The sequence below is a fragment of the Centroberyx affinis genome, unplaced genomic scaffold, assembly GCF_046629955.1.
Source record: "Centroberyx affinis isolate AG114_WGS23_722 - 3 ecotype Tasmania unplaced genomic scaffold, CSIRO-AGI_Caff_v1 ptg000723l_1, whole genome shotgun sequence".
Classification (NCBI taxonomy): domain Eukaryota; kingdom Metazoa; phylum Chordata; class Actinopteri; order Beryciformes; family Berycidae; genus Centroberyx; species Centroberyx affinis.
Genome location: NW_027279340.1, coordinates 250241 through 277709, shown reverse-complemented (window position 1 = coordinate 277709; position 27469 = coordinate 250241). Strand labels below are relative to the sequence as shown.

The following is a 27469-nucleotide window of genomic DNA, read 5'->3' as shown; positions in this document are numbered from 1 at the left end:
TACATGTGATAAATGCACTCACACCGCAGCTCTCTCCCTCCTCTCCACTAGCTAGCTGGCTGAGTCTGTAGCCTGCTGGCCAAAGCAGTAGCTATCGCTTTTGAGATCATTTCTGTTTTATTTAATGTCATAGTGGGCAGTGACAGAAAAGATTTAAGAGAGAGCACAACCCTCTGAGTCACCAGGATGTACTCAGCAATAGCTCTATTCAGGGCCGATTTTTGATTAGTACAGAATTCAAAAAGGGTGTTTACCATGCATTGGGAAAATTATTTCCATCTTCAAAGTTTGGATGTTTATAGTAGCTGGTGGACTACTTTGTCAATGCCAGACAGTTGATCCAGTTGTTTGTTAAGGACCTTGAAAGATGGTGTGGAATATGTTAGCACTACTTAATGTTTATGAAAATGTTTAACCCTATGCATCTAAATGTAGCCCATCTGTTTCCCCACTTACCTGTAATGTAACAGCACCGTGTGAAAGTCATTCACTATAATAACTTATTCAGTACTGCACTGACATGGTGTGTGTTTGTTTGCAGGAATGGCAGAACTCGATCCAGAAGAACGCAGGACTGGCCTTTATCGAGCTGGTCAACGAGGGCAGGTAGGTTCCTCTGACCTGCTGATTCAAGAGAGTTGACCTTTCTAGCACCTCTTCATTATCTTTCCATCCACTGCCCATCAGCCACTTTCCAATTTGGCCTTCCCTCTATCACGCCCCTCAGGCCCCCAAGGTCCCCCAGGCCTGTGTGATGGGGGCGACTATTCAAGATTCTGGAGAAAAATCAATAGCCACGGGAAAGAGGAGCTTGGGAGAAGTGAGGATGAAGGACCCTTGAGTTCAAGGCTTCATTCAATACCTGCTCATCCCAGAGGGATTTGGGGAAAGGAGAGGGGCCAGGTGGAAGGTGACAGGGGCTCTGATCTCTGGTTCCTCTGTGACACTTGGGAAATCGCCCCTCATTTCCCACTGTCCCTCTGTCAGTTTCTGCAGTTCAGGCCGAGCCTCTCTCTGCCTGCCATCTCTCCTGTCTGCCTCTGTCTTTTGCTATTTGTCTTTTTTTGTTGCTCTTTCAATTATCCCCACCGGTATGAGTTTCCCCATCCCCTCCTAACAGGGCTCATCTATTCCCACTTCAATTCCTCTTAGTCTTAGAACTCTCATCAATTTCAGATGTAGAGGGCCACACTTTGCATTATCGATCCCCAGCCTTTGGAATTGGCACAGGCTAATCCACACTAATGCTAATGAGAACAGCAATATAGTCCTCTGACTTCTTTGTGGAGGACAGGATTTGTAATGCACTCTAAACAGGCTGCTCACTTGCAACCATAAGTCAAGTTGGAGTTACTAGTAAAAGTGTGGTGATTTGCAGCGGGGGGCGTGTAACTCTACCCCCCTTCTCATTGCTTAAAGAATGTGTGTGTTTGTGTGTGCGCACCTGTGCGCATACATGCGTGGGTATACACATACATTTCTGGCCTGGTTCATAGCGGGTATGAAACAATCCTTTGGCACAGAAAATAATGAGTTGAACAATTTAAATCTAAGTAAAGTAAGCATTCACAAATCATTATCAGAATTCCCTACCAAACTTACAAGGCATTATTTTCTTTATCCATTTAAATCGAGACATTATGGTAGGCACAGGCAGCCAAGTCTGTTTTGTTATAGCCAACTTTTGATTTTAATTTGACTTTCATTTCTGACATTTTCCGCCTAGTATCACATGTTAAAACGAATGATAAAATAACCTTTTTACAGCCTTATTTCAGTGATGTGTAAAGACAGGAAATGTGCGTGCACGTGCAAATTCACATGCACTTTTACACGCACCATAAGTCTGTGTGTCCATATGTACAGTATGTGAGCGCAGAGCATCATAAAGAAGGGCAGCGGTTGGGTTATTGATGGCGGGGCCTGGACAGGGCCAGAGAGGCTACAGAGGCCCCAGCGCCTCCGCTCCCCTGCTGCCCTGTGCTGAAACAGCAGGCTTAGGTTACACCCATCCCCTGGCCCCTAACCCCCCCCACTAACCCCACCCCCACCCCCACCCTATCCCATCCCAGCCCGGGCCCCCAAGTCCCTCCTCTCTGGCCTCTGGCCTGTTATTGTTCCACTTTGCACAGGCCTGACCTCTTGGGCTGGAGAGTGGTTTCTTTGACCTGTGTGAACACACACACACACACACACACACACACACATGCATGTTTCATTAACACTGATAAGAAGGGGGAGGGGGGTAGGCTACATATGTAGCAACATGGGCAGAGATCCTCCCTCTTGTCAGATGCATATCATTAACAAATCAATTAGCACCTGCACCCCAGTTAAAGGATGTCTCTGGTCAGGCCTTGTTTCTAAATTAGATTTCCTGCTTATTTTGCATGGTACTTTTTTGCCATTTTCTGGATATTACATGGCTGTTCTTCCACTAGCTTACCAGACCTCATGGTGTTAAACAGATGTTTTAAATATTCTCAAGCCTATATTCTCAAGCCTATGATATTATCTGAGCATCTATCCAAGACATTTTCCAACTACTAAGTGAAATGTACATCACATTAAAGGGGCATGATCCCATAATTGACCTCTACTTAAAAACCTAAATAATAAAGATATCTGTATATAGCGTTATTCCAGTGGTCTGATGTCTGTTTTCCTCTTCCTCAGACTGCTGAGTCACACAATGAAGGACCACCTGGTGCGTGTGGCTAATGAAGCTGAGTTCATCCTCAGCCGACAGAGGGCTGAAGACATCCATAAACACGCAGAATTTGAGGTGAGATGCTGCATAGTGGAGGCAACCCGTGCACAGATATACTAATATGGGCACAAAATGCCTATTGACATGATTTCTTATTATGCAAGGAAGCAGAATTATCTCTAAATACAGAAAAAAATATTGAATTCCATCTAAATTATTATGATTTTGGTGTGTGAAATTGCAGTCTACTGTTGCAAATATTAAATGGCACAAACAGAAACAACAATATGCAGCTTAATTGTAGCATGAGTGGAATGAAGTAAGATAATAACTTGAAGCCAGTGAAGGATTGCAGTGCACACTCTTTCCTCACTCCAATACCATGAAAAAGAACCAAAACATTACCAAACATTATTTATCTTCCCCATTTCTTTCTGTGAGATCCACAGGAACTTTAGGCTTGCTCTGCTGGGACATTAAAGTCCATTTGTAGCTTTAGGCCTATCGCAAGTCTGCTTTGATAGATATGGTTGATAGCTTGATATTCTTGTGTTCTGTCAGGCTATATTTAATGAAAACAAGCGAGGGGCAATACTCAGTGAGAGTGTGGAGGAGCTGATCCATTGGCTAGTTCAAGCTTGTCCATCAAGTTTCTAGATCTGTCACTGCAAACCCAGAGGATAAATGTTTACTTTTCAAACATAACCCTGTGCTGCGTAGTAATAATGACACACACACACACAGACTCGCACACACACTGGGGTAGTTTGAGGCTGGCGATCATGCTTGGCACATATCACTAACCAAACATTGTGTAGTGTTAATTTATCCCTGTGCCTCTCTAACTGCAGGCTCGCCCCCGCAACATACCTTCTCTCCCTCCCCTTCCTACCAGCTCTCAACACAAACGTTGCCATTCACGTGCAGCTGCAGGGCCAACTCTGTCCTGACCCATGGGCACCCCTCATTGCCCCTTTCCCACTCCTACTCTGCTACACCCCCTCCGCTTTCTAGATCTCACCAAAATCATTTCCTGTCCTGCTGAGACCCTGTCCATTATACTCCCGCTGGGGGTGTATTTTGCCAGTGACAGGAATATGGCATCCTCCCCTCTCTCCATCCCTCCCTCCCTCATTTCTCAGGAACCTGCCAGCACTAAAAGCTGCAGACAGACCTGAGAGGAGCTGGCCTGAAGGGCTGACTGTGTGTAAACCCACCGCCTCAGCCCTCAGCCCCCGCTTCGCAGTAAAATGTGATGCTTTCTTTAAGGTTCAAGGAAGGGTCTCTCTTACAGTCGGGTAAAGGAAAAAACCCTCATGAGTGTTGAAAGTCAGTCGGAGGGGTTGGGGGCAAAACTCTTGCACGTCAAAGTTTTGTCTCGGGTAGCCTGCTTTTCTCTCTGATTGGCAACCCGGTCTCTTGACCCGTTTCTACTCCCCCTGTTCCAAGCGTCAGTCATTTGCAGAGTAAGTGTGGTCTGACCCAATCATTATCAACAGAGACTGGTGGAGTGTGATTTAGTCGCAATAAGTGAGATGTAGCAGATCTGATATGCTAGTGAACACCTGCTTTATGAAAAGGTGTGCTTACGTGTGTGCGCAGACATGCATACATTTGTGCCATGTGAGGCAGCTGTGCTAGCCTGAGACAGAGGAAGCACAAGGAGGAGTAAAGATGGCTTGGGGCATGTTGCCTGGCCGACACAGACAAACTTGGCAGCCAGTACGCACATGACAACCTCAAATGAGCCTGCTCTGCCTTGGCCTCCCTGTAAGGCCCCGGGCCACACGCTCTGTCTGTTGCCATGTCCCTATCACTTCCCACTTCTCAAACTCCCCAGCATTAGACCCTGTTGTCTAACCTGGCCTAGTCTGGCTCAACAGCACACATAACAGACTGACTGTCCCCAGCTCTCCAAATCTACTTAATTGGCCTTTGCTGTCATTGTCGTCTATCTTGTTTGTTCGTATCCACATTGCTAGTCTCTCTTCTGTCATATTTCCTTTAGCTGTGTCTGCTGTACAAGTCTTACTGGGATTATTCCCTTAATGTGTGTATAACATAAGAATAGGTCTGGATGATAAGAATAAGACATAAGAGTAAGACATTGACTTGATAGAATTCAAATCCTATTCTTACATAAGCTGTAGCAAGCTTTCAGTTATTTGTCTGATTACTGGCATGCATGGAAACACGACATGAATAGTCTCTGACACATGTTGGGTAACAGAGTGCAGATGACAGGCATCCAAGGACGAGGCTTCCACTGCCCTATTATTTAGCAGTTAGCCGCCCTGCTCTCCCAGCTCCCAGTGTACACTGCTTCATAGAGACATATACACAGGCTGGACTGTACTTTATCCGTATTGCGAGACATTGTCTGTCCTCCTCTACACTGACTTATTTGTTATGATCCTGTGTGTAATATAATAGGGTAGGGTTTGTTATGTTTAAAAATGGCGCAGCAGTATCAGCTGCATGAACTGATATTGAATTGCTCATTTTCATGCAGACACCCTCTGTGTATCATCTTTGAATCTGCAGTGCCTACAATACACAACTAATGGAAAGCTATAGCTTTTATTTTGTTGTATTTCTGAAACTGATTCTACCTCCACCTTCCCAATCTTCCAGTCTTCCTTAATCAGATACCCACCATAGCTTGGCCCAAACTATGTTTCACAATTGAATTCCCCACTTAAATGCAGTTGCTCCTCAGTGACCTCTGAAAAGAAGTGAACCCCTGATAAGTCTTGCTCTGATATTGCTGTATTGATTTTTGCCTCCATACAGGCTGTGCTTGAGCCTACTCGAGCCACCGGTTTCATTTTGCACTGCCACAATAAAAATAACAGGCCAATGAAACATCCCTCCCTGAGGGTGGGGGAGGAGGGTTTTGAAATAATTTGCAGCTATGTTCCAGTTTTTTAAAAGCACTGTTCACCTGGATTGTACTGCGGTGACACTATAGTTTTGTTATTGTTTCGTTTTCTATGTAGAAGTAGACCTCCATAATTACTCGTGTTGGCTGTCACTGTATTACACTGGAAATAAGTAGGTTTTAATGTAAATGCCAAGTTACCCAGCACCCGGTGCCACACCATGAACTGCATCCTCCCTCACTACACTATATGTAAGAATCTTGTTTTTAGTTAGACAGCAGCACCTAACGCCAACCAAGGCATCGGAAAAGAGAATAATTCAATACATAAAAACAAATTTATGTTTGCTCCCTGTCAGAGTTCATATCCTTGAGAAGGCAGTGATAGAGGAGCTTTGTGATTTAGATACCCGTTTGCCTCAGAGACATAACAGATGCTCTCTCTCTCTTCTTTCGCTCTCTCTCTCTTGCTCTCTCTCTCTCTCTCTTTCTCTCTCTTTCTCGTTCTCTCGCTCTCTGGTTCTCTCTGTCTCGCTGTCTCTCTCTCTCTCTCTCTGGGACAGAATTGAGTTATCTTTGGCCCTGGGAGTAAGTTATTACAGTGGGCTTAGGGTGAAACAGAGATGAAGATAACTAGAGGGAAATCCAATTACCTTTTAGGGTTCTCTATCTAATAGGATCCTTAATGTGAAGGAGATCTGCAGATCGGATGCTGCTGCCCAGCACAGCAAATGATAGACTCTGATATCTTCCAGAGGAGCAGGAGAGAGAGGGAGGCCAAGAGATAGAAAGAAGGAGAGAGAAATCGAACTCTCTCTTTTTATGGGGCTGTTCATTAGGGATGAAATGTGGTGGGCTCAGGGGCACAAGGGCAGATAAGAGGGTCCAGATAGGGAAGAGTGAGCAAGACCCAAGTCATTTCTATTCTTTCTTACCCTTCCTTTCTGCTCCGTCTTGCTCTCTTTTTATACACCCCTTTGATTCATCCTCTGCTGTTATAGGGAGTAATTGAATTGACTGTCTGAGAGATCCTATGAAAGCCAGACGATAGCAGCTAATTAGTGCTTGGCGTCATTGTCCTCCCTCCGCTGAGCTTGTAAAGCGATCTGCTCCTTCTCCCCGAGTTAATGACATTAACATTGAGCTGATGCTCATTATGTTCTATCATAATAGCACTGGTACTGAACAGCTCTCTGGAAACCTGTGCATCACAGAACAGAGAGCTCGGGCAAACATCTAATGGCCAACGCTGGCTCAGTTCTGCAAGTTAAAAATACCCGGCAGGCAGATCCGTTTGTGATTTCAGTCGGTGAAGAAATCCCTTTGTTGAACAAAACCTTTTTAAGATAATTAGTTTTCTAGTTCAAAAAGACAACCTGCTGAACAAAGGTTGCCCAAGCAGACACAAAGACAGGAATACACACAGTACCGGAGTACCATAACCCCCACATGCTATTTACAGCACATCAGTCCCGGCACTTGGACTGATAGCTGCCACCAACTGTAGCTAGCTGTCATGTAGTCGTCGCAGCTGTGATGTATGTCAACAGCGCTGGACGCCCAGGCATCTCGGCGTGGTCAAATCTGCTGTCGAGAGAAAGAGAGAGAGCAGTGGGATTCAGAGTGGGAGAACTGGGGTACAGAAGACGGTGGGGGAACAGTAGTCTCAGTCCCGGTGTCTTGTCAGCGTAATGAAGTCCCCAGGTACCTCCTCCGCAGCTCCCATCATTATGTGCGACCAGCTGACCCCGAAATATGACTTTACTTCACAGTTCCCTTTGTTTCACTCTGACACAGTACAGTACTACTGCAGTACTACTAAATTTTTACCCCTTTCTTTGTTGTGGTTTATCACTGGGAGAATCTTGTTCGATTGATTTCTTGAGCAGTTGAAGGTGTGCTCTCACAATTTTGAATTAAAAGAAAGTTTTTACCTTGAAATAAAGTGATTCTCTTGCTTAAATGTTGGATTTCTGAATATGGCTGAGCTTGTTCAGTGTTTTGTGCCATTAAATGGTTTCATTGCAGAGAAAATTAAGTCTCCACATGGTACTTAAATATCTTTTTGTTGATAGAGATTTGTTTTGCACATTCACCCTGAGGTTGGTGTCACTGTCCTGTATTCATGATTTCATGCAACAGCCACATCCAAAGGACTTGTATTTTTCATCTGGTCGCCTCCTTCCTTCATTTGACTATTTTTCACCTCCAGACGACAGTTTAACACGTATGATTTTTCACGTGGCATGACCTTGAAGCAGAACCAGAGTCGTAGTGCAAGACGGCAACAACACAGACTGATGGTGGCGAGAGGAGGGTGCGGTTTTGCAGAGACGAGAGATTTCTGGGTAGAAGAGATGAAGAGGCTGCCAACCAAGCATGGTGACCAGTCCATTAAAGAGCAGCCACAGACAGTGGGAGGGGAGGAAGAGGGGGAGGAGGAGGGAGGAGAGAGATACTTTGATAAGTGTTGCGCCTGCGTTAACCTTGATGGCCGCTAGCAAGGGGCCGATGCCAGCAGCAGGGATCTGTTTCAGCTGGATTAGATTATTTTTTCCTGCCGCGCTCTGGGAGAGGAGGAAAAAAAAATCAATACTTGGGAGCGCAGCATGACAGGGGCATCATTTCAGAATTGAAGTGGCTGTCAGGCATTGTCATTTGGTGACTTTTGTTCGCCATTGTACTTTTAAGCCCTCATTTTTCTCCCCCTCCTCATCCTTTCACTCGTTTCTTCCCTAGCCCATTGTCTGAATTCCCCCGGTGGCATTTTATGTTGCAATTTGAAAACTCGAGGGCAAGAGATCAAGTGCAAGAGAATCTCTTTGAAACCAATTGGTGGACTGGTTCAGCATCTCCTTTTGTTTAGCGACCCCCATCCTCCTTTCTCATTTCATCCTCTTGTCTCCCTAGACCTCCATTGTGTTCCACGAGGAATTCCTTATTTGTAGTGTATTTGCATTCTCTGATACCAGACAAGGACAAGCCTGATGTCTCGCCTTCCTCTGGACAGTTTCTCTACCAGTTTGTAAATGAAACCCTCTGGGAGTGCTTGTCGACGGATGTGAGAAATTGGAGATGCGTGCGGAGCGATAGCCCAGCCTTGGAGAGCGTGTAGCCCTGATGTGCCACCAATGTCAAGAGATTGCAAATCAAGTGCTTTAATAACATCTCTGCTGGTTTTGTTTCTGCCTCCTGTTCTCCGACAGAACCTTGAGACCCTGTTTTTGTCAGTCGCGGTGTTGAAGGCTCGCTGTGGCATGACAACACCACTAGGCCTTGCTCTGTCACTCTAATTGATAAACATAGGGCTGATATGTTGTAATGAGCCTCCATTCTCCGGCCTATTATACTGGTTAACCCTCTCAACCCACAGAGGGAGAGGAGGAGGGGAGCCAAGGCATCATCTGACAACAACTACAGCATTTAGATGGGGCTGACATCATTACAACACTGCGACTGTGAACTCCCCCCCTTTCTTCCCCCTGCTTATTATTTGTAGAATCAGCATAGCAACAACATGACTGAGCGGCAGTGATAACCACAACAGTCATTTTTAACAACGTAAAGCTTGTGTGTGTATTATGTTCTGGTTTGAAAGGAGCTTGTGTAAGGTGATAAGGTGATTAATATGCATGTGTTGGAATGCCTTGTCCCTGCGTGCGCTTATCGCCATTTTGTGTCATTATGTGATTTTAGCGATGATTAGCGCTCTTTCCACTCCCCCGGCTTCTCTCAAGTCACTTCTCCAGCGGCCCGTTTTCCTCCCCAAACTCTACACACATCCATAGTTATTTATTTGAACCGTGGATGAATTGTGGGCGACACGACTCAATGTAATTGACTCGATTAATGCCAGCCATTATCATTCCGTCTTCACCGAGCTGTCTCCTCCGGCGGAGCAGGCACCCATGCTGGCCGACCCTGTCAGCCAGGCCATGTAATGGAAGGTGCTGCCCATGATTACAGTGTCGCAAGTCATAAAGGTCTCACTGCCAGCGAGTTGTACCCTGGTGGTAGTCTGGGTAGGAAGCTCCCAGAGCATGGCCCGCCTTCCCTTTCCCTCAGCTGCATGCCGTCAAGCTGGTAAATGGTGGTACTTGTTTGTGAGCACGTCTTTTTATAGTCCTTTCACCGTCAAAACACACACCCCGACTTCTGCAGTCACTCCAAGCGAGGCGTCCTGCTAATTGCTAATTGCTTTCTTCGAAAAGAGTTGAAGGAATGGTGTGTTCGAAAATGCTTCTTCTTTCAGTTTCTGCTCTCGATTATGTCAGTGGACCTGAATGGTAGCGAATGCACGATGCTGCAATGGAGGAACGTTTAGTTGTTGAATACAAGCCGCCTCAGCACAAGTCCTTCATAATATCCCGGCATATTCTCTGACTTCACATCCACGGAATGACCCTCGGAATTAACAGTGACTTGTCTTTTCCACTTTTGAGCAAACTGAACTTTGGGTTTTAATGGCACTACTTATGTGTTCAGCTTTTTTTGGGTTGTTATTTTAGGGGTGAGACTGTGAATTTGGCCTTTTCTCCTGCAGTCGACTTTGGCTTGGGATATGAGAAAAGCCCATTACAGCATGGAGGGTTTGGGTGTTTGGGCAGGCTTGACACAGAGGTGATGAAGTGTTTGTTTATGGTTATGAGTCTGAACCCAGCACTGCTGATTAGTACTGCAGACTTTACATGTCTCAGACAGGAGCAGATGGAAATGGACTCTATATAGGCCTACTACTTACCTGTTTAGAGGATTGGAAACCCACAGAACTGTTTATTATGGGGAAAAGCATCATTCACATAATCATGAATACAATTTTTATTTCTGTGAAGTGTTGCTCTGTTGTCTTAGATTGAGGTTTTTCTTTTACATGTTTTTTGTTTGTGGCATAAAATATATTATGCAATATTTAGATTTTTCGCTTTGCTGGAATTGTACAATTCCAGGATGGAATTAGAAGGATGGAGGATTGGAAGTACAATCCTTTCTTTTGGTTTGCCTTCCTCCCGTCTCTCATTCCTGCCTACCTCTACTTCCACTGATCATGATTAATGGACAGACAACAGACTCTCTCTCTCTCTCTCTCTCTCTCTCTCTCTCTCTCTCTCTCACACACACACACAGCAATGCATTCTGTTTTAACATTTGAAACATTTAGCTGGGGATCCCTTTCCCATACCCCCTTTATTTCGCTGTTTCCCGGGTCATCATGCTGGAAGGTCAAGGCCCACTCTAATGCCATACAAAGAGACATAGATTGATAATTAAGGGCCAGTAGCCTGCAGAAAAGCCCCTCTAATGTGATTTATACCTATAGATTTTCTGTCAGATATGAAATGTTGTCGTTCAAATTGAAGAGGAGGACCCATTATAAAGCACTTTGCTGGCTTTACTGGTAACTTTGGGAAAGCAGGTTGCATTTGTTCAGCCATGAATCTGAATTGATAGTTACTGTATGATTGTTATACCAATGGGTTAGCTTAAGGTTAATTTGATAAGGACAGCAATATACAACTGATGCAGCATTAACAATTGAATCATGAGTTTTCATTATTGATATTGCAGCCTTCTTGTTTTGGCAGCCATCCTTAGAGCATGCAGAAGAAAACACAAATGGACCATAGCAAGCATAATTATCCATGTTGCCATAAGAAGCACATGTTGTTGATCATTTTTCCTTCATCTATTTCTCTAATGTTCATCCTTACACAGAAATACAGCTTTAAAACAAATCTTCCAGAGTGAGTCAGCACTTTGGGTCTGCAATCAAAATTGTTTTTGTAACAGATGGAAAATCAAAGCACTGTTTCCAATTATGGCTGTTATTTTCAGTAGGTGTTTTAGCTTTGCCATCTCCACAGGGTTCAAAGGCTCATTCTGATAACAAATTCCGACAGAGAAAAATGTTCTCCCTGTGCATTGTGGGTATTGTGTGATTTTGTGTGCCGGAGGGCATTAGTAAATACGTGTCCACTGTTATTAATCACCATGACACGAGGACAGAAATGACCCTATGCTTTTCATTTGATTCTAGTCGAGGTAGAATTTCTGTACGTAAAAAATCGGTTGTTAGGGTCTGTATTGTTCCTTCTTATAGTCTTCTTTAGGCCATATGTCTTATTTACCAGACAATAATACAATTTACTCATGTACTATATGTTTCAATCTCTTGATTCATATATTTACAATGCTAACAGTCGTGATACCTCCAGTTGCAGTGTATATGATGTGTTTTTGCTCTCTCCTGCCCAGTCTTACTGCGCTCAGTACGCAGCAGAGAAGCGAGATGAGGAGAAGATGTGTGACCACCTGATCCGAGCTGCCAAGTATCGCGACCATGTGACCGCCACACAGCTCATCCAGAAGATAGTCAACATCTTGACTGACAAACATGGAGCCTGGGGAAACTCCTCCATCAGGTAAAACACAGCCCGTGCCCTAGCTATAGAGCATGTTATACCATGTTATTTTTTACATGCTAACGTTCTCATTTTACAATACGTACAGTGACACTGAAGAATTTGCTGGCAAAAACATTTTAAAATTCATTATAATGGAAAAACCTTTTAAGGTACCAAGTGCCAAGACATTTTTAACAGACAGTAAAGTTACAATGTTACATTGAAGTGAAGCATTGTCTGCAAATGCATTTAATCACCAGGAGGATGCACCTGTTTTTATTTTTTTTATTTTTAATGACCCACGTTCAGAGCATTTGCTTGAAAAGCATTCAGACCACTGTAATGGTTTTAATTTCATCATATGAGATATATAATCTTTCTCATCCCCCAATAGTCATGAGTTTGATTGAATTAGCTTTGCACTGGTGGAAATGTCAGCTTTGGGATGTATGATCCATTGACTTTGGAGAGAGATGAAAGCCATTTAAACAGCTCTGCGCCCATTAAGAACAGAGGAAACCCTATCCTCTGTGTTTGTTTCATCAAATAGGCAGCAGAATCCAATGGAGCTATTCCCTAATGATGGCTGTTTGTGCAGGTAGTGTGTAATGGTGAGCTGGAGAGACGGCCGCTGGCTCACGCTTGTTAGGCTCAACCAACTCTCCAGAGACTCGTCTGGCGAGGCTCAGTTTGCCATTGGATCAGGACTCTATCTCTCGCTTTCTTTGTTTTCCTTTTTCTATTTTTTCCTCTTATTGTCTCCGGATATGCTGTATTTTGTAGGTTTTTTTTCATTCCTTGATCCCCATTTCCCTCCCACCTCTCCTCGTTCCATCTCTTTTTGTCTATTAGCCTGCATGTGTACTCACACAAGGCTAGGCTATTTGCTATGGAGATTGTGTTCTACGAGCCCTGGCCAGACACTCCCCCATTACCGGCCCTTTATGCCGTTGTGCTATTGATGGTTTTCCTAATGGCTGCCGATGGGCGCGGGGAGCCACTGGCACTGGGCCTTGGAGTGCAGTGCTCTTTTAATAAATCACAATCAGTCCCGTGCCATTACATCAATATTTTTGGTCAATTACTGTGAAGGTCAGGTGGTGCAGCTTCGCACCAGAGCCCGTGGCATGCGGGCATAGCAGAAACATCTGGTGCCGCAAACCTCAGAAAAGAAAATAAGTAAGAGGAGGAGGAGGAGGAGGCGGACACAGAAAACAAACTTACACGCGTACCTGCATACCTACAGGCATCCTAACATAAGAGACGTTCTGTATACTTCTGTTCTGTCACATGTCCACACAGACACATATACACATACGCACACACACATGCACACACAGAGGTTTAAATATGTGGTGCTGCAACATCCCTCCTGGTAAATACGAAGGGGAGGGGAAGAACGGATACACACATACAAACACACACCCTTTTTCCAGCCGTGAAAATGAAATCCAGGAACACAAAGACAATACGCGGCTATGATTACGACCTTTTGTTGCTGGGGTGTAAAATCCAAGCCTGCCTGCTCACACTCCATAAAAACGTATTCCCAAAAGTTTCCATTCAATAAACGGTCTGAAAATGAAAATATTATTTTCTCACAAGCTGATGGGAATTGTTGTTTCCTCACAGCAGGCATCTAATATCTTCTGACACAGTGTGACCCGCCTGAATGCAATTTGTGTCTTAATATCCAGCTTACAGCGGCCCTGGCCTCTGGAGAAAAGAGGTGTTAGGTGATTTTCCATTTTTTTCTTTTCCCCTACTTCATCTTTCCTCTGTTTCTCTCTGTCTCTCTCTCTCTCTCTTTCTCTCTCTCTCTGTCTCTCTCTCTCACTCTCTCTCTCTCTCTCTCTCTCACTCTCACTTTCACAACACAATTTTCCCTCTTTCTTTGTTTCTTTTTCTCTCACTCCTCGTCCTTTCTTGTTTCACCATCTACTTCAATTGCATTACTGGGTGTCCAGGGAGGTTTCCCTCCACCAGACAAAGGAAGCATCCATCGTTTTTCTGTCCTTGTCTGTCATCGTGTGTCAAGGGATAGACGGATCCACAGACAGATGGACAGACAGACAGAGCGACTACCTGTTCATCCATACATTTCTGTCACAGTGCCTTGAGACTCAGGTGTACAACATGCCAGCCTGCTGTCTGGTTAAGAAAAAAACAAAAAACTGCCAGAGTAAATGAACAGCTAGTAAGGTGGCCGCAAATGAAACAACTGGCAGATGTCATTTTTTTCTCCGCATCCCTTCAGTTTTTCTTTTTTTTTTGGTTCCTCTTTTTCTTTGAGCTTGGGTCCACTGAGCATCCAGACTGCTGTGGTGTTTATTTGGGTCAGGAATCATCTTTCATGTATATGACACCTAGGCAAAGTAGACGGACAGAGAGGGGAGATGAGGGCAGATGATGGAGAACGCCAACTCACAGTCTCCGGGGACGCGCACTACTCTCCTCTTTTTCCCCTCTCATACCTTCGCTTTATTGCATTCTAATAGGCTGACTAATGTACCATGGAAATTCACTCTGGATGCAGGAAGCTGGGGAAGTAAAAGGAAGGTGGCTGCAGCTGAAAAAAGATATGGAGTGTGATGTAGAGACAGACATAAATTTTTTTTTTTGTTTGTTGTTGATGATAATCTAGCCAATCTGTTTGGGGTAAATGGATACATGATTTGAGGTGTGCTGAATTAGTGTGGAGGTTTAGGTATACTCTTTGGCATTTTGTATTACTCTTCCCCCTTGGAAAGGCTGCCATCAGCATCCTTTTTATTCCCTCTTTATTCCAACATTCTCTACCCACTCCCTACCTACAGCTAGTACCCCCAAACACACACACACACACACACACACCTCCACCACCAACTCCTCTCCCTCTGCTCCTCCTCCCTCATATAAGCAGCTCATTTTCTGCAGCACCACTGCTCTAATGGACACCCTTAGGCTAGAGGCTTCCCAGCCAAGGGACATCCATCTTTTGGTGTGTCACGCTCCCGCCCGGCAAAAAATCTTTGTGATGCGCACTCCAATTTTTCTTCAGTAAATCAAATCTTCCTTCCTTCAGAAAGACGAATGCTTTGGGGTTGGGGTGTTATAGAGAAAATCAATGCCGGCAAAATTGAAACAGTATGCCCCCGTATTGATCGGCCTTGTGAGATCGAAAACGAACAGCTTTGTAACTGTTCAGCTGGACAGTTAGCTGACCTGTAATGGACAAACTATTGATATTAGCATTACTATTTTATCTTGTAGTATGTCATTTCACCACCACACTACTGAGGGAAAGGACCCGGAGCTGAACATTCACAGTTAGTGCCTGAAAAGGGTTTTTTCCTTCTCATCCACTAATGACACAGTAGGTAGAATCAAATGGGGTGTACAAAATCTACTGTTATGTTGTGTCCCTCCTGATAGTGGAGTGATTTGTTATACCACTCCAATTTTTTTGGGATGTTTTCATTGGCAAGAATAGCTATGGACAAAGCAAGATATGCAAATAATGTATCAAGGAAATATTACTCTCTTCACATAACATCCCCAGTAGAACTACAGCATTGTATCTGATGCAAAAACTACATTTGCAAGCACTGAGGTGCAGAGACAAAGTAGTGTATCCGTTATCCAGTACCTTCTTTCTACTTTTACTTCACACAACCAGTCAGACCTCTGCTACTCATTGTCCTGTAGTCATAACAGGCCTCATTAGTTTTGGCCTGCTCGTTAAGTCCCAGCTTCCAGGTTGCAACTGTGCATCACCCGCCCAATTAATTTATTAATTGTGTTCTGGAGATCCCATAGAGTTATGCTAACTAGTACGAGCCACCTTAAATTCTGGATATACAAGATCACATATTGCAATTTATTGTAAATAAATGATTGCATGAGGAGCTGCAGCAACCAGATTCTCCATTTGTATGCATTCACTCCAGACTTAAATCACAATTATGATACATAATACTGAATGTAATGCATGTGTTAAAGCTAAGGTCTGCACAGTGTCTCTGTGTTGCTTTATGTGTATGTTTTATGGACACACTGTACATTACGCCTGTGCTGGTACTGCGCACGCAAAGCTGAAAAAGGAAACTGGGACTCCAGCATGTCAATGGAGATTATAACCATAGCAAACAAGAACATAACTGTTTAGAGTACCTGCGACTGTCGGAAATGCACGACACGAGAGGGACAGGAAGACTGAAATAGAGAGAGAGAGAGAGAGATGCAGAGATGGAGAGAAAGATGGGTAGAACAGGAGAGAGAGAGAGACAGAGAGAGAGAGATCTGCTGCTGGAGCATCAAAACTTGAGAGACAGAGAGAAAGACAAGACAGGGACATTTTCTTTCCACATCCTTTCCTCTAGCTGTATACTGAGCCTTACTGATGAGTGATTGTCCAAATCTGGATGACTCTGCAGCTGCAGTCTTATCTGACCATCAGTTCCCTTTGTTGTATTTGGGAACAGCTTAAACACCGGGTTTGGATGCCCAATTTTTCTTCACCTTGTACTATCGTATACTTCTGATTTTCCAATGGGAATTATTAATTTATTTACTATACTTTTCTATACTGTAATTAATACTTATTTCTATATTAAGCTCTATATCTAAGAAAACTAAATTTTACTAAAGGATTTAAACAAAGGCAATTCAACTACGGTGGTTGTCACAGTAAAGATACAGTTGATTGTTTGTTGGTAATCTAGATAATCTCCAATATCAGACAAAAAAAATTATAGTCATTTAATTGTTCATTCTTAACGGGTAATGGTTTTTGGTTTGCTTATAAATACTTGCGGCACAAGCACAAACATGACCTGGTGTACTGAGCAGTGGCAGCTGTGGAGATCCGCAGCTCCCGTCTCATCCAAGGAATAGACAGTTGTTTCCTTTAGTCCAGATCGGACTACTTCAAAACCAATTAGCCAGGGGTTTCAGTTGTGGTCATCCATCTGCCTGGATATAGCTGTAAACATCATAGCATAAACACACGGCTTGAAGAAAGGCGAGCATTCGGTTATGTTCATCTTTGTAAACGAGGCCCTCTGTATCATGCAGAGATCTCCCGCACCAAAGTCCTTAAACGGGTTTAAAGCAAAACCCTCTGCCTCATTAATCATGCACAGTGACATGTGTCTGGGACAGAAAAGTTGTGACATGGAAAAAAGGATGTTCAGTAAATCTCCGGGGAGCATGTTCAAGTTTGACAGACGTGCATTCCATCAGTTACATAAAATAACGTGCCTCGGCAAGGCCCTACCGTGCAGTCTGGTTTATGGATATGAATTAGAATATAGCCTTAATGATAACATTTACCTCTACTGTATATACAGTACAGTGGCTGGAGCTGTAAGGAATAGTAACAAAGTGTCATGGTGGAACATATTAACAGCTGATGATGTCCATATGTTAGCATGGCTAAGTGTTACGATGTAGGCCGGGACTCAAAAAATTAAAGTCATTGGGCCATTTGAAAAGAAAAAAATGCAAAGGATTTAGTTGAATTAGTAATTTTCATCATGATAGTGGAATTTGTTCAGTGATTTGTTTTATAATTTCTATTTCACATGTGCGAGTGTACTGTACATCCATGGATAGTGCATTGACTGATGTATATGTACAGTGAGAAGTTGCCATAATGCGTCACCTAAAATGGAGATGAGAGGTGACAAGGGGCTTTCGGTGGAGCCCACTTATCTCTCTTAGAGCCTCTTCTTTGTCTTTGCACCATCCCATCCGCTCCCCTCTTCCCAGCAGCTCAGACAAGTAATGGAATCCTTGTTATAAAGCGTGAAAGAAGGCCTCCATCCCAGAAAGACCAATTACACCATCCTGCCTCACTGCTCACAGCCCAAGCGCTGTGCGATTCTGTAGCAACTCTCAGATTTATGAGTTTCATATACCCTTAAGAAAGTATATGGCCTTGGTGGAGCAAGGTCACGATAAAAAGGTGCTGATCAATATCTGAATGAAAAGCCATTTGGGAAGTTTTTAGGGCTTTTTTTTTCTTTCTCCCTGGATGCAATATCTGCAGAGTATCGATTGTCAGGGGCCAGTAGTTAGTCAAAGGCTATCTCCTTTGACTAACCCCTTTGCAGTGTGTCAACCCCCCTCTTTCTCTTGATAGATTGGTATGCTTCCAGCCACTGTAATTACACCATGGGACCAGCAGGTCATTTATTTTGCTACTTTCACCATTTGCCAAAAAATCACCTTTATCTTTGGAATCCAGCGTGTTCTTGTGCAACGGAAGCAGGAAAAGGGGCACATAAAATACCGATGTCCCCTGCGTTGAGAGCGGAGGAGTGAGGATCATCTTTTACTCATAGACCATCAGCTTTTATTCTTGTTGTAGATTTACTTTGCCATCCCCATCCTCTCTGTCTTGGGTTCAAGTTCAGCGCCACCCTTGAAGAATAAGGCTAGAAGAGTTTCTAACCTTTATGATCTTAAAAATGTATGTTGAAAATGGAGAAAAAGACACTCTTAACTGGTTATTTTTATTACTATTCTTTATTTTAGTTTATTTTCTGTGAAGAGATAACTTCATGGGCATTATAGTTAGCCAGACCTCTGTTTATATGATTATATCACCTTGGCAGTGGAAGTGCTGCACTTGACATGATTACAGGGCACACACACACACACACACACACACGCACGCACACTCATTGTGCTTTAAGTGCTGTATAATGGGCACAGCCGTATGATGGAGAGAGGGGAGGAGGGGCTCATGAATAGCAGACAGCCTTGCTAGATGAGATTGCCAACCCTTGTGGTCCTGCATCACACGAAAGCAAGACACACAACAGACTAGCATACTGAGTACGGAGGAGAGGGGACAACGCTGAATTTATTGTTTAATGAAACCATTAGCAAACATCGTAGCCCAACCTGGAAGATGGGTTTCACGTTCTGAATTTTGCATAGTTTCGTAATTAAACATGACTTTATGGTGGTTTGCGTTTTAAAAAGTTGCATGAAATTGCATGTTCCAAGAGCTGTGCTTTTTGAGAGACCCATCAGATGGTTGTGACATCTGAGGTGTAAGGTTAAAAGATGGTCCCATGCTTGTGTTATAAATGTGAACTTTAAGACTGACAGAACCCTCTTCAGACTCCCAATCTCAGCTGACCTTGAGCTGCTCCACTGTGTTTTCTTTTGGGCTGCGTTTGGAAAGCCGGGTGTGAGTTGAGATTTGTCATAGCATTCAAGATCAGCTCTGAAAGCTAGAGGTCAGGAGATTATTACAATAGGCCAGTAATGGCAGAATTATGCAACTCCGGTCCAGTGGATGCCCTCATTACCTACCAGTACTAGTGATAGATGACCTTAAATGCATGTTGTCAAAATCACAGGAAAAATGTGACTCTTCATCAAAAATACAGATGGTGGCACTTCAGTGCTGAGCAGTGGAAGTCCATATATTCTATTTATTATGTAGTTGATGCATAGATATCATATCATTTTCTTTCGGCACACTTTGAAGCATTTTTAACATTATAGAATAGTGTGACTAAAATCAAGTAGGAGTCCTGCAACATTATTTATTTGAATGAAAATAGATTTTTCATGGCATGACCCCAATCATTTCTTTGGTCAATATTTACTACCTTACTAAGCACAAAATTTTTCCTTATACCGCCCATGAAAACTGATATAATTAGTGTTTAATTTCCTGGCTCTTTGTTGGTGAATTTACACTGAGTGTAATTGCTGCTAATTGGAAGCTCCACGCTAAGCTGGTGGTAATTAGGGCTCTATTTGCATTATTTCATTTGGCTGCACTGCATTGGGAGAGTCTGGAGCCTTTTGCCTCCCACCCATGGGACTACTTTGATCCCCACAAGCCGGTGATGTTAGAGAAATGCAATATCACTCCCTCTTTTCAGCTCTCTTTTTGAAAGCTCTTGGATAAATTGGAGTTAATTGGGAGGAGTGGTGGGTGCTTATGTTGTCTCGCTACTTGAGAGTATGAGCACTCTTGCATGTGAAGAGGAAATTCAATGAAAACGGAGTAAACAAGAGTGACAAAACAGGGGATGTGAAAGCACACTGACCTTGCTTCAGCATGAGTCAATGACTCTCACTGAACTCACGCGAATCTACATTATAATGGTACAAGGAGTTGTTCGGAAAGAAAAAAAATATTGTTTTTTCCTTCCTGTGTCAGATAATAATTCATTGGCTTACATCTTAGCCAAGATTTAGATTTTCAGCTTTACATTTTTTTTTCTCTAGTAGACAGAAAGTGTAAAGTACTTTTGCATGAGACGTGTTTTAACTGATTTTTTCATTACAGATCTGATCTAGCGTGGATCATTTATCGCATGATATTTAAATTCATATTAAAAACAGACAAATTAAATGACTTGATCCTGTCATTAATAATAAGGATGGGCAAAATTACATCAGGGAAGTCATTTAAAGGGCATAAGATGGAAACGTCGACAGCTCTGTGACCCTAACATTACCTCGGGTAAATCTCGTAAACAACATTAGGTGAGGTGAATTAACATACACACATGTAGATGGTCTCCTGTACACTTCATTTGACTGGGAAGGATAAGCATTAATGCACATGTAGAACATCACTTTGGCAAGACTTAATCATGCCAAACGATTTCAGTGGGAAGGTATTTGGTCCTGTTTCATTTTGATTTAAGTCTGGAGGTACCATCGAAGCGATCGCTGCCACCATTTGACAAAGAGCTAGTGCTCAAGCAACCAGTCCTCAACATGACAAATCCTCAATCTATTCCCGCTCTCCCCCGTTTCTTCTAAACACATGGTTTATGCAAATCAAAGCAAAATGATCTCGGGGATAGCAGCAATGTTTGAGCAATTTGAGGGTTGCCAATGGGGGCTGGCATTAATGAAAAAAGCAAAGGGAGAAATCTCTTCTGCATATTCAGTCCCACTGACTGTACTCAAATTAATCCAGCAGAAAGGTTATAAATGACTGTTTGTCTGTGCCAAAGTGCAGTCCCCTGAAGTGATGTATGAAAGCATATTCACTCTGCATGTCCTGCTTGCTATGATAAAGGTCATATTCTATCATTTACATAATCTCAAATGCTTGGAAAATGAACCCATGCAAAACAGTAATATTTTCTTTACCCCTCCATGTAAACCCTTGTTTTATACCAGCTTAATTTTTTTTTTTATTCAAAAAGCCAATCTGAAGTGAATTATTGAACTAGCAGTCATGATGCTTCACATGTTCTAATATATTGTGAAAAAAAACAAAAAAAACATTGAAAGACTGAAAATAGCATTTAAGAACTAAGAGAAGTGTGAAGCATCTGCCTCTGGACATCGCGTCTGATTGGATCTTGATGGATGGCAATCGTTTGTCCTTGTCAGAAAAAGAACAATTGTGCCATTGAAATAGCACTGCTATCAAACTTTCAGGACCTGCAGAGAGAATCTATTATCATGTTTAAACTGGCCGTGTGATGAGCTTCCACGGAACGATAAGCCATATTGGCCCTCATACACAACTACTTAGAATCCCATTATTGTGTGATGATTAATGGAGGTTTATGTGACTTTGTAGTGGATTAGGATTGTTTGTTTTGGGGTTTCATGGGTAATATTTTTTTTCATAAAGTAATGCTAAATTGTTTTTACATTTAAGATAAAAAAAAAAAAAGATGAAACTTTAATGACACACTGGGAAAATTAGGTTGACGCAGCAGCAAATGGTAATGGTGCACAGCAAAGAAAAATAAAATGTAAACAAGAATCAAACAAATGAGGTTTATATAAATATATGCAATCTGAAATAAGGGTTTAAATTTAGTTAAATGTAATATGTTTGCCTTTTAGATAACAATCAATATCATTGACTGTGTTTTATTGACAAGTGCTTTAAAAACACTGGTTATATTCAAGTAATGGGATTTTAGTCATTAGCTGTCATATCATGTTGTCATTTATACTTTTCTGTCAGTAAATCTACCATTATTGCTGACTCAGTGCTAGATCATTAGCAATTCAAGATTTTTTTTTTGTATTTTTTTTTTGCTTGAAATTGCTAAATATGCTTCTTAAACTGCTGATAAGGCGGATAACACTCACCAGAAATGTTTGATAAAATGAGACCTTAAGGCCCTTAATGAAACTGTAGTGTGACCTGTGGTGCCATACTTGACCCGCAGTCACCCAACTGCTGGCTTTGTTTATTGTTATGTAGTTTATCAAAGTTAAAGTATGTTTATATTAATCTGATCTTCAATACCTTTAAATGATATACTTGAAAAAATGATAGATTGAGCCTTGATACTCCCTAAGACACATGCAAACAGAACACATGTAAACATCAAATCGCTGCTTACAGCCGTTAACGGCACCACTTTCTGAAACATTGCTCACACATCATTATCTTTAAAAAAAAAAAAAAAAGCACAAATGGAAAATTATGCTCATACTCATTCACAGTTGTTCTTTTAGTTTTAGTTTGTTCTTGAACTCTTGCAAGGCATTTATTTTCCCAATTACAAACAAACTGAATTTACAGTGTGTTTATGCTGTGCATAGGTCAGGGCTCAGATACTGTAGAGGGCCTAGTTAATGTAGTTCACTTGGCCCTTTTCTCAACACTGTTCTCTCCAAACAACATTTCATTAATCCTGGACTTCAAGCCAGCTCTCATACTGAACACTCCCTACAATTAAACCATTTGTTTAATATGTCACCTAGCCATGCCAAATCTACTTGGACGCCTGCTCTGTTTTGATGTAAATGGACAATTTACTAGTGCAATTGAAATTTTAAAGAGCCCACCAGTAAAATATCCCCTTGCAGTCTGTTGATGCTTTGGGCTTAAGTTTATTAAATGAAGGCACAACTGTTTTGTTTGTACAATTAACTCATTAGGGAGAAAGAGCATCAGGGCCACATAAAAGCAGAAACTTGATCTCCCCCAGTCTTCCTCTGTGTTGGTAAACTTCCTCAAATTTACAACTCCAGAGTCCTGAAGAGCATCCAAATGATGCTTTAAAAGAAATAAAGGTAATTACTCTTTACTACCTCACATAAATGTTTCCCGGACCCTGTTTCATCAGTAGCCAATGTGGTCTACATTAAACAGGTTGGGAACAACTCGGCACGCTCTCCTATGCTCCTTAACACAGACAGGCTCACACACACACACTGCTTGCACACACACAGCTTGCACACACTAACATACGTTTTAGTATTACACACAATCTCGAGAACATGCGCTCCCTCTGTCAGATTGTCTCTGCCTCTGTCTGCGTCTCTCTCCCTAAGAAGCAGTCGCTTCTTAGCAGGCTTAACGAAACGGCCTCCCAGACACCTTTTATGACCGAACTAATTACTAATTACGCGAGTGGTTTGTGTGAGCCGCAGCACAACGCTGGCCCTTTGTTATTTTAATTGTTGTTATTTTGAAGAATGGTGCTTCAGTAAATTCTGCCAAGGATGCCCCGGAAGGATGGATGAGCTCTGAATAATTTATCATCTTTGTGGAAACACACTCAGTGTGTGGTATGGGGGCGGGGTGGGGGGGGGTTGCGTAGCGGCGTACATCTCCATTCTTGTTACAGCGGCGTGCTCATCGGGGATTGATGACGAGGTATCCTCCATCGTCCGTCCAGGTCTTCTAGCACCCCATCATTCGGACGTCCATTGTCGCCTGCTCGCCGTGCGCCGGATGAATATGACTGGCAGAGGTAGTTCCCCACACCGCGACTAATTACTCCGCCCAATGGCTGCCCTCCTGATGGATTAATGCGTATTGTGTGTATTGTACAGACACCCCCCCCCCCCCCCCTTCCACAGGATGAGAGACGAGTGCATCCTGATTCGGGGCTGTGCGCCATGCACAACCTTGATAATTATTTTCATAGATGAATGCCATAGGAGGCAGGATGATGAAGTGGCCATTTGCGTACAGAGACTATCACATGCAAACACGGAGCAGGGTCTTTGTGGCTGGGGAGAAATCTGGTCCTGCACAGGCCTGCGTCCCTTGTGTCTTTCCAACATGCACCCTTCTCTCTCACACACACACACACACACACACACACACACACACACACTTTCACCGCTCTGAATATACTAAATCTATATTCCTGTTTGCCAAAAAATATTTTCATTTCACTACTTGGCAGTCTTCACTTTGCTTGTACAGTGAAGCATTTTTCCTGTTGTAGTTTGTACTCCAGAACCATTTCCTACACATTGAATTAAATTCCCTCTGCAGAGTGCTTTACATCCAGGCTTAAGAAATGAGCAGTTAGCTCTCTTCTTCCTCTTCTCTGCACTCTCTCCTCATCCTGCCTTTTGAGACAGCTTTTTTTGTCCAGATAAATCAAGTAATTAATGGTTTTCATTAGCCAGGGCATAGAGGTCTTAAAGGACCCGCTTGGAAATTGTATTTATTTTCTTGCGTAAAGCCCCTTCCCCTTTTAGAGGCCCCAGTGTGATCATTGGTGTTGGACTGAAGATTTGTGAGGAGCCTCCGGCCAGAGCAGCGTTCAAGAGTAGATCACATAAAGTATGCTGGGGTTCTCACCTCATAGCCTATGCCACTGAAACCATAAACTGTGTCTTACTGCACCATCACAGGATGAACTGCCACCACTTACTTTATGGATAACCTGGTCATGGATTTTATTGTTAACATTATTTTAGAAATTTTTATATTGTTTTAACCTTGATATTTTTTTCCTTTTTTTTTTCTTTTGTCAGATATTTTTTTCTTTCACAAAAATCTTTTTCTTTTTAAAACTGTTATCTCATGACTCATGCATTGTTTTGCAAGAGTCATGAGATAAGAGCTTTTGTTTTTTTTCTGGTTTCAAGGATCAGCATACTTTGAGAAGGTTAGTCTGTGGAATATCTAAAAAAAAAACTGGTGTGTATCTCAGCGGTTTGTGGGTGGCTGTTATCTTGATTTCTATTTCTTGGGTTTTGGGACCCTGTTGCACAATAAAACTTATTTTCACTTTCACTTAGCACAATGGACATGAAGACATTTATTTCACCAAACCATGGTAACTTTGGGACTATTTGTTGCTTAACACCAACCTAAAACCAACCTCAGTACTACCTCAGTACGAACCTAAATACAGATTTGCTCGTTTCCTAGGGGTATTTTTCTCATGAGAACATTTAGCACAAGTGAAATAAATGTTTGACTCAAGACAATCAGAATGTAATCTCACTGAAGAACCAAGTGCATGTTGTTTTGCCCTTCCCACCTGAGTAGTAAATCACTAACACATGAGCTGAGTTTTTACATTCAAGTACTACAGTTTCAAAACGTGTAACTGACAAATGAGCAGCTTTGCTGCATACTAAAAATTAGTTCTTCAGATTAAAAAAGCTTTTGAACTGGAGAAAAAAAAAACTTTGCTGATGTGAGGGGGAAAATGGTTTTCTTATGCTGTGTTGTGCCTCTGGGCCGTATAGGTAATTAATATTTTAGATTATATTTTAATTAAATCCCTTTCAAAATAAAAGTAATATTTCATTATAGACAGGTACTATACACGCACAATGCTATATGGCAGTGACTCCTCATTAAAAGTTAACACTTTCTTTGCCTTAAGAGTCAGAATGATTTACTGACCAAGCCGGGTAAAGGGAGATGTAAATTGGAAAGAAAAATGGAGGCTATGGACATTGATTAATATTGGTAATGCTATCCACCCCCTCCTCTGTGTTTGTAATGGCCTTCTCCCTATTCGGCTGGCCGTGGGTCCTGACAAGAGGTATCCTGCTGGGCTTGAAATGAGCCTAGAAAGGGAGCACGTGCCACAAAAAGTGTGTGGAAAATGATCACTCTGTCATTCGCCCATTCCACTGTGATGTACTCAATGCACCTTCAGAAAAAGAAAGAGGAAAAAAGAGCAAAAATATCTTGGGGACAACACTTTAGCCTCTGAGAAGGAGATATTGTCATTGTCAAGGACAGGGATACAGTGATTTTGGGGTCTAAGCTTGTGTACAAGTGAGAGTTTTGAAAGCGAGATTCTGAGAGTACAAAAAAAAAAAAAACACAGCAAAAACAATGCTGGCTTTATGTACGCTCGGTCGGACCGAGTGCTAATGCTGGGCTGCTATACCATGCTGGCTGGTAATTGCTAACACATGTGCTACCTCTGTCTCGCTGCAGCCGGCCGAGGGAGTTCTGGCGCCTGGACTACTGGGAGGACGATTTAAGGCGCCGACGTCGCTTCATCAGGAACCCCTTCGGATCCACTCACTCGGAGGCTACGCTCAAAGCCGCGGCCGAACACGGTCAGTCCCAGCACCCCGTCCTGCACCCCTGCCTGTTGTATGTGTCGCCTGCCTTGCTCACATGGTGGTAGCACCAGGTACAAGGCAATAAAAATTAGCCCTACCATTGCAATAAAAGATTTATTGTACCACAAGACACAATAAAATAGCACCCTCATTTGAATTTCACACAGGTAATTTCCTACCTTACCTCCCATTATGCAAAGAGTGTTAGCATTCCTGCCTTTACTCTGAAAGTCTTGTTTGAACTGTGAGTAGGTATGAAATTTCAGAGATGAAATGTGAATTTTTGTTTATTCTTTTCTCTTGTTGCATGGCAGTGGCTGATATTAATGGTAAGTAACATTCAAGCTCTCCCTTTTCTATTTTTCCTTGTTGCGAGTCTTGCATTTGAATGAAGGGTCATATTGGGATTTTTTCTTCTGATTTTGTCCCTTTTTTCTTGGTTATTTGATTTGCCAATACTGTCATATTATGTCTGCAACACATTCTTTTGCACTATGTGAAAGGTAAAATTGAACTAATGTGTAGTATAATCATAATACATCCAAGTCATATTTGTTTTGCAGGTTTAATATTACGCAGGGGAAACACAATTTATAATTTACAATACCTTGCAGTTGAAGAATGACTCCACATTGTAATTGGAGCCTCTCACAGATGAGGAAAATTGAATGCGGTTTAAAACAACTTCATCAATACTTTTCTATTACCCAGAATAGAGAGTTGTCATTAAAACCAACAGTATTGATTACCTTTTCCTTTAGTGTTGGAATTAGGTCCAATCAATGCTCACCTTGCTCCATTGTTTCTGCGCACTTGTCCTTAAGAACAGGTGCAGATTTCCAATAAAGTTTGACTGAGAACAACGTAACATTCCCAACAGTCACTTTAGCCACAATATCTAGATGACACATGCTCCTGCATTCGCGTTATGAGTCACTTTTCTCTTCTGGAGTTGCTGTAATCCCTTATTTCTGCTAAGATAGTATCCTGCCATTCCAGCGCACACCAGGGTTTGCAATCAGAGTCATGCTGCGCCTCGATTTACCAGCTCAATCAATTACTCTCCTCAATAAAGGTCTGTTTCTGCACCAAAAATGTCTTCAATATGTCACCTGCAAAAGTCCCCCTAAATGTGACATCATTCCCAAAGACAAATGGCTGGTGTGACAGGAGTCAATAAGAATGTGATCTAAAAGCAAT

At 42.5% G+C, this 27469-nt stretch overlaps 1 protein-coding gene across 3 annotated transcripts in view; it reads left to right on the top strand.

Annotated features, from left to right (window-relative positions):
• Positions 1-27469, top strand: part of lrba (LPS-responsive vesicle trafficking, beach and anchor containing) — a 194802-nt gene that overhangs the window by 87873 nt on the left and 79460 nt on the right. For 2 of the 3 annotated variants that reach the window (XM_071519725.1, XM_071519724.1), the window contains exons 34-37: positions 542-606; positions 2677-2785; positions 11844-12010; positions 26139-26263. In XM_071519725.1, the coding sequence (XP_071375826.1) occupies positions 542-606; positions 2677-2785; positions 11844-12010; positions 26139-26263 (466 nt within the window). Of the gene's footprint in view, positions 1-541; positions 607-2676; positions 2786-11843; positions 12011-26138; positions 26264-26583; positions 26599-27469 lie in introns of all 3 variants that reach the window. The other variant, XM_071519723.1, reaches the window with a different exon arrangement.